This window comes from Aplysia californica, unplaced genomic scaffold (genome assembly GCF_000002075.1).
Source record: "Aplysia californica isolate F4 #8 unplaced genomic scaffold, AplCal3.0 scaffold00305, whole genome shotgun sequence".
Classification (NCBI taxonomy): domain Eukaryota; kingdom Metazoa; phylum Mollusca; class Gastropoda; order Aplysiida; family Aplysiidae; genus Aplysia; species Aplysia californica.
In genome coordinates, this window is record NW_004797575.1 from 428,835 (window position 1) to 443,926 (window position 15,092).

At 40.3% G+C, this 15,092-nt stretch overlaps 1 protein-coding gene across 1 annotated transcript in view; it reads left to right on the plus strand.

Annotated features, from left to right (window-relative positions):
* The window catches only part of LOC101861519, a 10,818-nt gene extending 2,765 nt beyond the window's left edge, over positions 1-8,053 (plus strand). Inside the window, exons 2-6 of the mRNA XM_005101938.3 lie at positions 293-550; positions 2,245-2,469; positions 4,109-4,330; positions 6,040-6,108; positions 6,929-8,053. Of these exons, the coding sequence (XP_005101995.2) occupies positions 293-550; positions 2,245-2,469; positions 4,109-4,330; positions 6,040-6,108; positions 6,929-7,128 (974 nt within the window). The 3' untranslated portion in view covers positions 7,129-8,053. The remainder of the gene's footprint in view (positions 1-292; positions 551-2,244; positions 2,470-4,108; positions 4,331-6,039; positions 6,109-6,928) is intronic.
* Positions 8,054-15,092: the final 7,039 nt, after the last annotated feature.

A 15,092-nucleotide genomic window follows, 5' to 3' on the forward strand; every position in this document is an offset into this window, starting at 1 on the left:
AAAAGAAAACAGAGACAAGTTCCTCCAAATCCCCCCCACCACCACCAGAAACTATATGGTTATCGGGTTGAAGGGGGGAAATCATCACTTCTTCAACATAATCATCATATTGACATTTTTGTTTTGCACACAGTCCTGCCTTTATTTTGCAATGTTTTTTTCATGGGTGTAATTTTTTTATTTTTTTCCCTCATCTGAGATTGACATTTGTTTGTAATTTAGAAATAATCTAAAGCAAAAAGAGCCAAAAATGTAACATTCACAAAAAAAAATTTTATGTGTCCTCCCTCAGCCGACATCGTTCTGCAGAGCAAGCATCACTGTGGCTCCTACGAACGGCCTCTGGAGGAACGTATTCTTGACACGGATGAGCTCCAGGTCTTCTCTCACTCCGGCGCCCAGTACTACGCCCCCAACGTCGACTGCATCATCACCATCATCGGCAAGACGTACCACCAGTGGGAGGTGCAGCTCATCAACCTGCACATCGACGGACACAAATGCGAACATTACTCGCCGTGTTGTAACGATTTCTTGAAAATTTTCAACAGTAAGTTGTGGGTTTTTTCTTCAAATTCAGTGTTAAAGCTTATTATTGATTGAGAAAAGGCTACTGTTTTTACTGTTATTTTATCTATGTTTGTGTATTTTAAGTTGTTTTTACTTCAGATTCAGTGTTTAAGCTTTTAATCGAGAAAAGACTGCCGTATTTACTGTACTTGATCTATGTTTGTACTTTTAAAGTTTTTTTGCTCTTCAGATTCCGTGTTAAAGCTATAAATTTAATTTATCGAGAAAAGGCTACCGTTTTTACTGTTAATCTATGTTTGTTTATTTTAAGTTGTTTTTACTTCAGATTCAGTGTTAAAGCTATTTATCGAGAAAAGGCTACCGTTTTTACTGTAATTATTTCGTCTATGTTTGTGTATTTTAACCATTGTTGATACTTTGTAGAGATAATTGTACTTGTAAATTGTATATAAGCTCCTGATGGTTAGGGTAACAGAGGGCGCATATATTAGAAGTTTAAGATGTTTGTTTTGCAGAGTAGGGATATTCAATTTAGAAACAGATTTTTTAGATGCTGGGTATTTTCACATTTTCAGGGCTGTGCTGTTTTGAATGCACAGAACAATGTCTTAAATTAGATTAAAGGTTTTTAAATGCACAGGTGTCTATATATATATATTGGTTTCTTTTTGCACAATTCTTTATTACAGTTAAAATTTAAGTATGGAACCCATATTTTCTCTTCCAAGGTCAATATTATATGACACTGACTTCCAATGAATAGACGTCATGTGTGTATTTACAAGCTTTTAAATTGTAAATAAAAACACTGTCTTACACTCATACCCCATACATGTCGAAGAGTGTTCTTTTAACAACTTTCTGTATGGCGCTGCTTAAGTGTTTGCCATTGATAGGTAAAAACTAAAAAGCTCTCTGTAATTTAATTAGTTTTTCAGTGCTGATCTGTAAAGATGATAATGATTGCATCTATAATATATAATATATTTCACATATTCATGCCTTTCAGCATGCACAGCTTTTTCCATCAATTCCTTATATATATATATATATATATATATATATATATATATATATATATATATATATATATATATATATATATATATATATATAATATTAATGATTACGACTGCATATATATATCACAGATTCAAACCCTACAGCATGCTCTTTTTGCCATACAACAATCATGTCTAATAACGTATCTTTTTGGTTGTCATTACAGGTTACCGCACAGATAATGCACGACTTTTCCATCAATTCCCTGTATATATATATAATAAAATGATAATGATTGCTTTTATATATCACATATTCAAGCCCTACAGCATGCTCTGTTCGCAATCAACAATCATGTCTAATATCGTATCTTTTGGTTGTCATTACAGGTTACCGCACAGATAAAGCATGACTTTTCCATCAATTCCCTATATATATAATAAAATGATAATGATTGCTTTTATATATATATCACATATTTAATCCGTACAGCATGCTCTATTCACAATACAACAATCATGTCTAATATCGTATCTTTTTGGTTGTCATTACAGGTTACCGCACAGACAATGCACGACTTTTCCGTCAATTCCTTATATATAGTCATGATAATGATTTCATTTAAATATCACATATTCAAGCCCTACAGCATGCTCTATTCACAATACAACAATCATACCTAATATCATGTCTTTCTGGTTGTCATTACAGGTTACCGCGCAGACAATGCACGACTTTTTCCCTCAATTCCTTGGCAAGGGTTCTGTGGAACGTCTCTGCCCTCCCGAACGTCGTTCACGTCCACACAGAACTACATCACCATCCAGTTCAATTCCGATCCTAAAGCGGAGAGCATGGGTGGCTTTGCTTTGAACCTTCGTCAGTATCCTCGTAGAAACGCTGGTTCGGAATTCCATCAGAACGGATATATTGGGGGTATGAGATTTGTACGCTTCCCTTTTACTTTTGGAAGTGTCTACGTACTCCCCGATTGGGGTCTACGTAGTCATGGTGTCTAGGTGGACCCCAAAAATGTTGGATTGTGATTGGTTGTAAAAGAGCATAAGCCTTTCGTTAGCATTTTGTCAAAATGGCCGCCCCCTGAAATCGACTAGATCCAGTTCCGAGAAGGCCACTCTATCTGGCCTTCTCGTCCAGTCCCCATGTATGAATCAAGTTGCATGATAGGCCTAGTGTGTTCCGCCAAATCACAGGCAAGTAGTCAAGAGTTGCTCTTCGGTCATTCGCCCACCAGGCCACTACTAGATCTAGATCTAGATCTAGATACGTTTATTCAATAAATACTCTCTCTCTCTCTCTCTCTCTCTCTCTTGGCTAAAATAAATTAATTATAGTATCACAAAATAGACATACTACCCGAGATGATCAGTAAGAGGCCTAGCTGCCTTGCATTGTAACCAATGTAAACTACCGCTCGTTCAGCGAGCCAATCACAATCCAACATTTTTGGGGTCCACCTAGACACCATGACTACGTAGACCCCAATCGGGGAGTATGTAGACACTTCCTTTACTTTTACTTTTATCCGCCACTTATACCCTTTTGGGTGTCGCGGGAAGAAGAGACGTCTCTCTGTCGCCAGCCGGAGAGCTTGGGTCAGGGGGATGTCGTGGGTGGTTAATGTTTCCCTGACTCCATCTATCCAGGTCTTTCTCTGTCGCCCTCTAGCCTTGTTGCCATCGAATTTGTTTATGTAGGCACGTTGTGCTGGGTACATTTCCCAATAACGGAAAACTGTAAAATATCAGTTAAAGTATCTGCTTTGTTCAGTTATTTTTTTTTAGCAGCAACTGATGTACATATTGATAAGATTAGGTTGCTTTTTAGTAACTCTTGTTTGAAGGTAGGCGCACAAGACGGATCCAACAAATGTTCTTTTCTTTGCGACAATAAGTGAACTTAACTACCCCGGGTTTTTTTTTGGGGGGGGGGGTTCTATAGTTTCCTTGCCATTAATGATAAATTTTTCTAGCGCATAACTACCCTTTTTTTTTTTTTTCCTATAGTTTCAGTTTCCTTGCCATTAATGATACATTTTTCTAGCGCAAGTTACAGTAGAGAGGCCCTGACTCTGAATGATTAAGACTTTGCTGTCACATTTCGCCGATCAGCGATGTTTTCCACACAGTTTCTGTGGATTTTCCCCAAAATGCTTTTGCCTTTGATGGCGAGGGTTTTTACTATATATGAGCCTTGTGGTATTTGATAGTGATACCTGTTTAGTCAAAGAAGAAATTCTGCTTATAACTGCACTAGCTATTGGAGCATGGATCGGTAATGCTGTCCCGTGTAATACTTGTGTGTGTGTGTGTGTGTGTGTTTGGCATACATGTGTGTGCATATGTGTGCGTGTTATGTGTTCGTGAGTGTGTATGCGTGTGTTTGTGTGTGTGTATGTGTATATGTGTGTGTGTATATGAGTGTGAGTGTGTGTGTGTCGCGTGCATGAATATTTTTCTTACATGCATTTATGTAAAGCGCCTAGAGCTGTGTCTACACGGGAGTGGGCGCTATAGAAATGATCTTCATTATTATTATTATTATTATCACCCAGGCTGGAATGATGGCACTCTGAACGAGCTACAGGTTGATTGGTCCGAACAAGAGGTCATCCCTGGTGACTTCAAGCCTGGACAAGACCCGACCTTTGACTTCGACCCCAACGGTATCCGCTGTTACGAGTGCCAGGGCTGCAAGAAAGAGTACTTCGATAACTCTGATATCGGGGTCACGACGAGAGACGGGTGTTTTGTCTGCACAAAAGAGTGGCTACAGGGTAAGTGCAGAGATTTTTAGGAACAAATAATAATGATGTTCGTCCTTTGCTGGCGAAGATGACCTTGACTTCACATCACTGGAGGGGTCGGGTGTGTGCGGAGATGGCTGATCAGGCCGATCTTCGCTCGGAAATGTCTGTTGCAGTGGGGGCAGGGGATGGTTGAGGCTGAGCTAGGCTGGAAGGTAGGGCTCTTTCGGTCTTTTCTCAGAACAAATAATAATTACATATAATAATAATAGATAATAGATAGCATTTGTATAGCGCAAATGCCCGTTCAACAGCAAGCTCTATACGCTTCACAATCTATACTATTACCCCAGCAGACCTGAGAGCATTATGAAACAAACTCAATTTCCTGGGAAGCATACAGTGCAAGCAGCCATTTATAGGCGCTAAAACACTAACATACTGACAAGATCTTTCGCTGTCTCTGGCTGGGTACCCATTCCCACATGGGTGAAGTGAGGATGATTCGTGTAAAGTGCCTTTCCCAAGGACACAGCGTCGGGCCCGCGGCTCAAACCGCCGAACCCCCTCAACCTCACGATTACGAGTCCAATAGCCTAACCTCTATTTGTTCATTTTGCTTTTCTGTGGGTGGGTCAGATAAAGTACTACTGGCCTGATTGCTCACTTCTGGAGTTACGTAAATGATGAAATGAAGGACAGTCGTTGGTTAGTTACTGAGTCAATGCTGGGTTAGTCATTAACTGAACCCTTAATGTGGGGGCAAAAGAGAACCCTCAGTGGGACTAAAACAGGATTATTATTCCTGCATGTTGGTTAGCTAAACTTTTTCTGCTAGTGGCAGTATAGTACAACTAAGCACAGAGTGTTTCGACGATTTTACGCCCACTTTAGAATATTCCAAACCTTAAAGATGAGGAATTATACTACCACAAGAAAGAATCTGGCTATTGATGTGAGGACTTCTTCTACTGGAGCTGCACGCCATATGTACTTCCTACAAGCAGCAAACTTGTTCATTTTTGTTTGTTAATTATGAAAATTATTAGCTACGGGCTGTAACTATATCGATAATATTGGATTTAAGGCATGAAAGAGCTAATTTTAAAATCTTCTACACCATAATTTTTGCTATATCAAATTAGGGTCAAATGCATCATTTCAATAAAAGCAAAGTTGTTCCCGCATCCGATCCGGACATTGGGGATTGCCTTGTTAGTGAGACAACTTCCTGGGCCTTCGGCGTAATATATTGTGGTAGGGTGGCCAGTTCCTTTCCCCGCCGCCTTTACTTCCCCAACTCGAAGTCAGGTACCCATTACAATTGCCGAAAAATAATTTGAATTTGAAGTCGTCCTTAAGGAATGTGCCTGAGCCGCTGTCAGCAGCTCACTGATACAACAGTTCCGACCGCGAGCCACTGGGAGGGGCTTGCCGGAGATAAAGAGTTAAGATCTGATGCTATTTCAAAAATTTATTTTAGAAGTTAATGCTTTAAAGGAAACATCTGTGATCTGTTTCTTTCCAGGCCGTGGTGAAGCCACGCTAAACTCTGGTGGTAGGGCTGACGGGTTTGTTCAGTTCGCTGTTCTTATCTTTATGTGGGTCTGTCATTGCTAAACTCTGGTGGTAGGGCTGACGGGTTTGTTCAGTTGTCAGAAGTTCTGTTTCACAAGAGAGATATTGCTGCCTTTTGGTTAGTGCTTTAAAGGAAACATCTGTGATCTGTTTCTTTCCAGGCCATGGTGAAGCCACGCGCCAGTGCCTCTCTCGTTCAACGTTTAGAGAAAAACTGCTCATGTACAGAGGTGAGTATGTGGGTGGTTGGCGGGTGCTCTGGTGTGGTTTGCTCCTTCTTTCTTATCAAACATCTATCGCCCTTATCTCCCCTTCTTCTTTTTTATGTTTGTTACTCTCTTGTAACACCTCTAATCTTCTGGCGCTCTATGACCTTATGCAGTTGCGAGTGCCGTAAAACCTCTACTAAAAAAATATGTTTTAAATAGGTGAGTATGGTCTTCTTCTCAACACTGTCTATAATCAAGTCATCTTGTCTCGCAAGATTTTTTAAAAATTTGTATTGTTTGTATAAGTTTTTCTCCTTTTTCTTTTCAGTTTGTATCTTTTGTTTGAATCTTTCTCCTATTTTTAAAGTTTGTATCATTTGTTCAAATCTTTCTCTGCTTCTTTTAAATTTGTATCTTTTGATCAAATTTTTCTCAGCTTTTTAAAAAATTTGTATCGTTTGTTTAAATTTTTCTCTGATTGCTTTTAGTTTGTTTCTTTTGTTCAAATCTTCCACGGGGAAGTAGAAATCCATAATTTTAATACTAAAAAGTATTTTTTTGTAATTACAAGAAAGAGAAAGGAAGACTGGTTTGGAAATTTCTCAGTTCTAATATTGTTTTGCTGTTGATGTTGTTTTTCGGGTTTTTTTAACTGAAGTGTGGTGCTGAATAGTGGCGAGGAAAATGTTTGCTTTACCAACTCTCTGTGATACCAGCTGTACCTTGTAGCCTCCCTATTCACTGAATGTTTTCCCGTGAAAATGTGCTTTAAACATAATATCCTATCTTATATTTCTGTCCTTCATTCTGTTTCCTTTTTTTTCTTTTTTTTTCCTAACAGATACGTCTCAAGGAGATGAAAAAGTTGCAGATTTCCGGGAGTGTCGTACGCTGATTCGAGGCGTGAGTAGCACCACGTACGTCACGCTGTGTGTGTGCGACACCGCCGGATGCAACAAAGGTCAAGGCTTGAGAGCTGGGTGGCTACTTCCGCTGTTCTTGTCTTTATGTGGGTCTGTCATTGCTAAACTCTGGTGGTAGAGCAGATAGTTTTGTTCAGTTAGCTGTTCTTGTCTTTATGTGGGTCTGTCATTGCTAAACTTTGGTGGTAGGGCTGACGGGTTTTTTCAGTTGTCAGAAGTTCTGTTTCACAAGAGAGAAATTGCTGCCTTTTGGTTAAAGGGAGTGCTGCTAAAAGTACAGTGCAGCCTCTCTATAACGACCTTTGATATAACAACATCCTCTGTGTAGCGACATGGTGCCCAGGTCCAGATTGTTCCTTTTATATGTCATTAGTAATATTTTTGGTTCCCTCTCTATAACAACAACTTTCTACTACGACATTTTTATCTGGTCCCGACGATGTAGTTATAGAGAGACTGCACTGTTTGTTGTTTGTCCACGATTATTGAAACAGTGTCTGTGGTGTAGCAGTTAGACACTTTGCTGTCGCAGGCAGGAGACTCGAGTTTGATTCTGGAGTGGGGAGAAATTTTTATTGAGTATCTCGGTCTTCCTGATGGGATATTGCATCCCTCTCGGCCCAGGTTGACCCTGATAGTCAGGGTCGGAAGCAGACATCCTAAATTATCTAAATTGTGTTGGTGAGAGTGTAAAAACACCTACATTGTACACTGCCTGTACCCAATTAGAGAATATAATTTTGCAAATGTCCTGCTACACCAATTAGGGTATTGCAATATTTTCCTTTTGATCATGTCTAAATTGCTTATTATGTGTAAGGACCAGAGACTGTTTTGCTGACATGGCAGTCCCAAGAACATTGAGGCCTTTGACAGTCTCTGTCTAACATGCAAAGAGTCTGGTCTGCTTTATCTTCTCTTCAACATAGGGTCTGGCCGTAAAAGTTATTTTTAGCATTTCGGAGATTCTGTGCCTTGCTGTGCGAGGCAGGATATGTGAGGCAGCGTGGTGAAATCAGTGCCACTTTGTCTATTTTTATCCAGTTTGTTTTTTTTGGCTAAACTGTTTTTATGCCCATATGAAAACACATTTCCAAGTGAATTTTACTGGAAAAAATAGATTAAAGGCACAAAATATGTAAATGTCCAGTTTTCAAGGACTCTCAAGGTATAGGAGTTACCAAACTTTGGCGGACTTTTTCCCGCTAATTTTACCTCTGAAACGAGACGACCCTGTCCTCCTTCTATCACAAATACCTTGACTTCTGTTCAAGATACGTAGATATTTTTTTTCACCTAAAGGAAGGCAAACGAACAGGCTTTAAAATGATACCAACAACCCCATATATGCCAAAAGTTTGATGAGCGCCTGATTCCACCACGATGTGACACATATATATCTCGACGCTGTGGAAGCTGGCGCTCGTCAATATTTGGGCATGTGGAGTTATTGGTATCATCTTAAAGCTTGTTCAGTTGTCTTGCTTTCAGTGAGAAAAGTAACCATCTGTCTTTAATAGAAGTCGAGATATTTGCGATTGTAGGAGGTGGGGTTGCCTGGTTTCAGAGGTAAAATTAGCTAAAAAAAATGGCCGCCAAAGATTGGTAACTTCCGTAGCCTTAGAGTTCTTGGAAACTGAAAATTTACATCTTTTGTGCCTTTAATCAATGCTTTTCTGTAAAAATCCACACAAAAATGTGTTTTTAAATGGATAAAAAAGGTGTTGAGCTCAAAAAAGAAAATTAGAAAAAAATTGCCCTTGGGCCAAAAAAAAAAATGATGATTTCTCTGATTTCGTTATTTTGACGAGCGCCTGATTTCATCACGATGTGACACATATTATTCTGTCCTCTGCGAAGCTACTTTATCCTGTTTTGCTCTAGTCGTCCAGCTGTGTGTGCCTAACTGGCTGCAATGCTGTCACACTCTGAGGGGACTCAGACAGTGAATCAATGTGAATTCGCTAGCTGAGAGATTTCAAGACTAACCGCGTTTTTGGTCAGGTAGAGCTATGTTGAAACGTAAGATTAAAATGAAAAGCCAGAGCAAGGTTCTAATTTGTTTCGTTTGACTTATCCAGGGCAAGTAGATCATGAATGTACACTTTTGAATTTTGACCATTTGCAGTTGGTGGTCTTAAAATAGAAAATGTTTTACAGAGAACCTGGGAATCTGAATTTGCTCAGAACTTTCTTGGTTGTACCACATTAACCCTTCCAGCCCCAAGCGCGTATATTTTCAGCAGCGCTTGTACCTCCCACCATCCCAAGAGCGTATATTCTCAGTTTCAGGGGGTACTGAATTTGTGCTTTTAAAAAAATTAACGAACCTATTTAAACTTTAATTTTCATAATATTTGTTCATTTACCTTTAAACATTGTTTGATGTTATTATCTAAACCTCATTACAAAGATACTACATCACTTTTAGAATGCATGCCTCTTTTTCTGAAATACTGCTGTATTGGCTGGGACTGGGGTTAGGGAGTGCACAAAAATGGCTGGGGCTGGAAGGGTTAAGATTTGCTGTAGCAGATTGTTGTGTGTATTTGCTCAGAACTTTCTTGGTTACACCATATTTAAAGATTTGCTGTAGCAGATTGTTGTGTGTATTTGAAGGGTTCTCACTTGAGTGGTGTCGTGAAATTGTGAATTTGAACAGGTGACAAGGACAGCAGATTGTGTGTGATTTATGCCATATTTCTGTCTGTGTAATGTCAATTTGTCAATTCTGTGCTACTTTATTGTTCGTTGCTAAAGTTGTTTTTGTTCACTGATGCATATCGTGTACACTTCATTGTATAAAACCTGTTCATAAGTCCATTATTGTACCATTTCACATTGTAAACTGAATGCGTGCATGGTTTGGGGTTTTTTTCTGAATGTAGTGTGTATGTGTTCATTTTTATCTGAATGTAGAAAAGTTTGTAAGTTTCTTTACGTCCAGATGAACATGTTTCTTTGGTTCTTTTTTTAAGAACATCATCAGCCCATGAAGTATCTACAAGTTGTCAGTTTCAGTAGAGTTGGCATGGTGGGTGTTATGAATAATTGCCTTACCGTACTACATGAGGAGCCATGGGTCTGAATTTCCATGAACTAAATGTTTATAATATGTGAAAAGGACACCCGCAACCAAGCAATGAAATCGTTGTGATTTTTTAATGAGACTGTAAAGTGTACTGGTACTAATGCCCCTTCAAAGTGGGAAGGACAAGTGATTTTTTAATGAGACTGTAAAGTGTACTGGTACTAATGCCCCTTCAAAGTGGGAAGGACAAGTGATTTTCTTCTCATCTTGTACAATCACGTCTAAAATGTCATAATCTCTTTTATTTATGAAAGCAGACCCGTAAAACTCAACTGGACGGCAGAAATATTATTTTGCTGCCGTACTGGGAGATCAGTTTGGCAATTTTTTTAATTTCTTTTTTTGACAGCGCCAGAATTACTTAGGTATAACACCCAACACTGTCATTTGCAAAATAGTCAAAGGTTAAATGTGACGTAAGACTGCATCCAGCGAAGTAGCAAAGGTGTTAGAAGCATGACTTTTGAGTTTAAAAGCATGTTTTTCATTTGCACTCCTTAGAAAAGCGTAGATAAGGAGTATATCGCGATCTCAGTGCCTTCTTGTCCTATCTCCTTTTTTTTTTTTTTTACATTGAAAATGTGGCTTCTTCTTAAGCTCACTCTTTGTTATAAACTGTTTTCACTGTTATGAAAAATGGAGATAGGACAAGAAAGCGCTGAGGTCGTGATGTGGTGCGGGGCTAGATGGAATAGTAAAAGGGAAGTGAAAATAGAAATGGTGTGCATGATTTTTTAAAACAGGAGATGCTGTGCTCCGGAAGAGGAGTGAAATGCTTGATATGGTTGTGTGTTTGAGAAAAATTGGTTGTTAGAATTAGATCTATGTGTGTTTGGTAAGTAGTGCTGAAAAAGAAGGTTTTGTCATTGTACATAAAATAAACTACCACTTTTATTTTTATTAATCAAAGTGGTGAAATTTTAGATTACAATCAGACCTGCCACTCATCCCGATTTAGTCGGGATATCCCGATTTTTTGCCCCAAATCTCAATCCTCCCGATTTTCCCGATTTCAATCGCGTGTATCCCGATTTTTTGTCCCAGTCTGCTGTTGTGCCGGGTTTTTCTAGAAACTTCATCTGCCTTCTCCTTTATCGCGGGAAGCACCCGTCGAACCTTTTGTCAGTAGGAACTCGGAGCACTATTTCCCGAAATATCGATGCCGCATTTAGTAGTTGACTCTCCACAAGTTGTGTGTGATCTTTTCCCGCACTCAGAATTCTCCGATGATAGCCTGGTAACTGTTTCTATTTGGGACATTTAATAATCGATTATATTCGTAGTTCCGCTGTTACTGTTACTTTTCCAAACAAGCCTTGTCCGAGGTCGGTCTGGTAACTGCGCGTTCACACCAAACACTCGGACAAGGGACAGTCTTTCTAACCTTTACACAACTACATGGAACTTGGAACACTCGGACAAGGGACAGTCTTTCTAACCTTTACACAACTACATGGAACTTGGAACACTCGGACAAGGGACAGTCTTTCTAACCTTTACACAACTACATGGAACTTGGAACACTCGGACAAGGGACAGTCTTTCTAACCTTTACACAACTACATGGAACTTGGAACACTCGGACAAGGGACAGTCTTTCTAACCTTTACACAACTACATGGAACTTGGAACACTCGGACAAGGGACAGTCTTTCTAACCTTTACACAACTACATGGAACTTGGAACACTTGGACAAGGGACAGTCTTTCTAACCTTTACACAACTACATGGAACTTGGAACACTTGGACAAGGGACAGTCTTTCTAACCTTTACACAACTACATGGAACTTGGAACTGCGCTGACAAGACTAACATACGCCGTTGCCTTTGCTTTAGTCTGAACACATGAGGGATAAGAGATTTGTTGGTACATTTGGTCGGTCGGCCGCCGTCGTTATCCTTGAAGTAGAACGACTGTCGCTCATCCGAGTGTTTTGTGTGAACGTGCAGTAGCCTGAACCAGTTAGTCGGTCGAACCCGTTAGTATTGTTTCAATCGCACATTCGCGTCACGTGACATATCATCGCCGTGTGAGCCCTGCGTGTCGGGGACCGTCCGTTGACGGGGTCAACTTAAGTTCAGGTATTTCGGGACTTATTGGTAGGGGCGGGGGGGGGGGGGGGGTAGACACTTGGACTAGTTCTTGACGCGATGCTTCAGGATTTACAAAAAATAATTATTACTCACGCGCACACACACACACACACACACACACACACACGCGCGCGCGCGCAAATAAAAACATACAGAGGGCATATAGGCCAGGGAATTTATGGACACCCCTGGAAAAAATTTAAGTCAGCTTTGGCAGTCACCTTGGTGATTTGCTGTTGATCCCGATTTTTTTCACCAAATCCCGATTTTTTTCTCCATGAGATCCTGATTTTGAGGTTTCATAGAATGGCAGGTCTGATACAATATCGTGTGTGATACATGAAACAGTAATTGATCAATGTGGCATTGTAATACACAACATCACACTAATACAGATAACATCTTGGTTTTTTTAATGAACATGCCACTGCTGATCTTCACAGTGCAGCACCCTGTTTTTATTGTGGACTGGGGTGTCTGTGGACTGTCTGCCCACCCTGAGAAGAGGCCATTCATGTTGAGGATAGGAGGGTACTAGGAGTTTTCATGAGACTAGAAAGACCTAACTGCCCTGTGACCGTGTAATTCCGGTAGGGTTCACGTTGCCCATTCCCCGCCACCAATGGCTACTGGCTAAGGTTTTCGACTCTTTCATGAGGTACTGGCCAAGTGGAAAAGCCATTGGATCGTCACGTCCTGGGTCGTTGTGCCTTTACTAAGAGGTTTCACGGCCAGAAAGCAAGTCAGGCATTCTGCTCGGTCCATCCCCTGCACCCAGACACTCTCAAACTGGCTGGTACCTTCTCAGCCACAGAGGGTGTGCCCTGTTTTTAAGCCAGGGTTATCTTGTCTTGCTCTACGACATATCCTGGTGACCACTCACATAAAGCATAATTGTGTCACTGACATTTCTAAATAGGGGGCCCATTAGCGCGACAGGGTCAGGTCGTTTTCTTGTGGTTTCAGTGCACATTACAACCCCGCCGCAATTGTAACCGACGACCTGGAAGTAAAAGTAGAAAAACGTTTTACCTCAATGGCTTCCAGGGCTCCTTTCTACTGTTCCCTGTTGCAGTGCTGCGGCAGCCTGGATTCCCATAAACATGGGTTACATCGATAACTTTCTATTATCAAAGATCGTTCATAACAAGAAAGTTCACTCGGCAAAAGCAATTGTCCGCAGAAGTTCGCCCATTTGTTCAGATGGCGTTGCAGTCTTTGTTTTGAAGCTCTCTTTCGTTTTTCCAGAAGAAGAATAGGAATAGCACAGTTTGTTAGTTTCGCTTTTGTTGTTTTTCACGCAAGTAGGGTAACTCTGTTTTCAAAGAGGGCGCCACCGTATATTTAAGTGTCAACATGGACACATGACTCAGCCTTATTGTGATTGGCTGCAAACCACCCAATCGCGCGACTTGCAGGCCGGAAAACAAACACGTTTGTTTTAGCAGGTCACCGACCGAGTCGATCGGTTTGTGCCATGATGGCCGCTTTGCGCCCTCAATTTGGCTAGCCCCGACTATGAAATCGACCCAACCCGACCCGACCCAATCGAGCTAGTGGGCAGTGGACACCCCCTATAACCTTGTTTGTGAGTCTGAGCTGACTTGCCATTGGACCACTGGGGCCCCATATCATCTATGCATTCTTTTAGGAGACAATAATCAGGGATGCCACCTTTCCGCTTTTTTTCGGTATTTCCTGTATTTTGATCCTGATCCGCTATTCCGTTATTGAGATCGAGATAGAATCTATAGTTTGTCATTTCTCTCTATGTACACCCTTTGGGTTTCAAATTGATATTCATATTATAATGTTAGGGAGACCATGTCGCATGGATTTTCAGCTATTTTTTTAAAAGTTGAGCGGCATCCCTGAATAATGAAAAGAGGGGACAGTTTCATAAAATCCTTTGTCCATTGATCACTTGGATATTGCCACTTATTATAGAGAATATACTATCTATGAGTTCAAAAGTCTTTTGTTGAAGACGTGTCTGTACTGTGCTTCTTCAACATTTGTCTGTTTTGGTAATGTTCATTTGCCTGTTTACGGGTCTTGGGATAACAAATAGAACTTCTGCTACTCACCAGGAGGTATGTTCTGTCTGTCGAATGGGGAAATAACACGCGTGAGCATCTCTGACTTAATTTGGCAAATACAAAATTAAAATCGGAAAGTGACATTATGCAATGGAATGTCCTTTGGTTTTTTTACGAGTGCCTATGTCCTGCCAATAGTTATGTTGAAAATCTGCTTGTGTGAACAGAAATCATATGTTCTGTTGGTGGGTGGTTGGCGGGTGCTCTGGTGTGGTTTGCTCCTTCTTCCCAATCAAACATCTGTCGTCCTGATCTCTCCTCCTTCTTTTTATTATGTTTGTTACTTTTTTGTAACACCTCCAATCTTCGACACTTATATGACCTTATTGTATTACAAGTGCCGTAAAACTCTTACTAAAACAAAATACGTTCTGTTGTGGCTGATTCATGTACATACATAATCATACACTATGTTAATTTGTCCATATCTAATGAGGTTGTGAGCATTGATTACATACATTCCTCCCATGTTTTTCTTAATGGGAACTTTTTATTGAAAAGCGAGTGCCGTTTAATGTTTACTGATTTTACTATGTTGTGAACAAAATTTTACAGTATCTTTTTCAAAATAAATTTTGAAAATCATTTTCTTTTGGTGTTTTTTTTTTGGTTTGTGTGTGTGTGTGTGTGTGTGTTTGTGAGTTTAACCTATTGAATTCAGTATACATGTATTCCTCAATTACTGAGCCATGCCTTCTCTATGTTTATCATGTTTTGTGCTCTGGAAACCACACTGATACCCCCCGGGGCAGTGCCACTGACTGAAGTGTCTTTAGGCCATTCCTAAAGGGGGGGG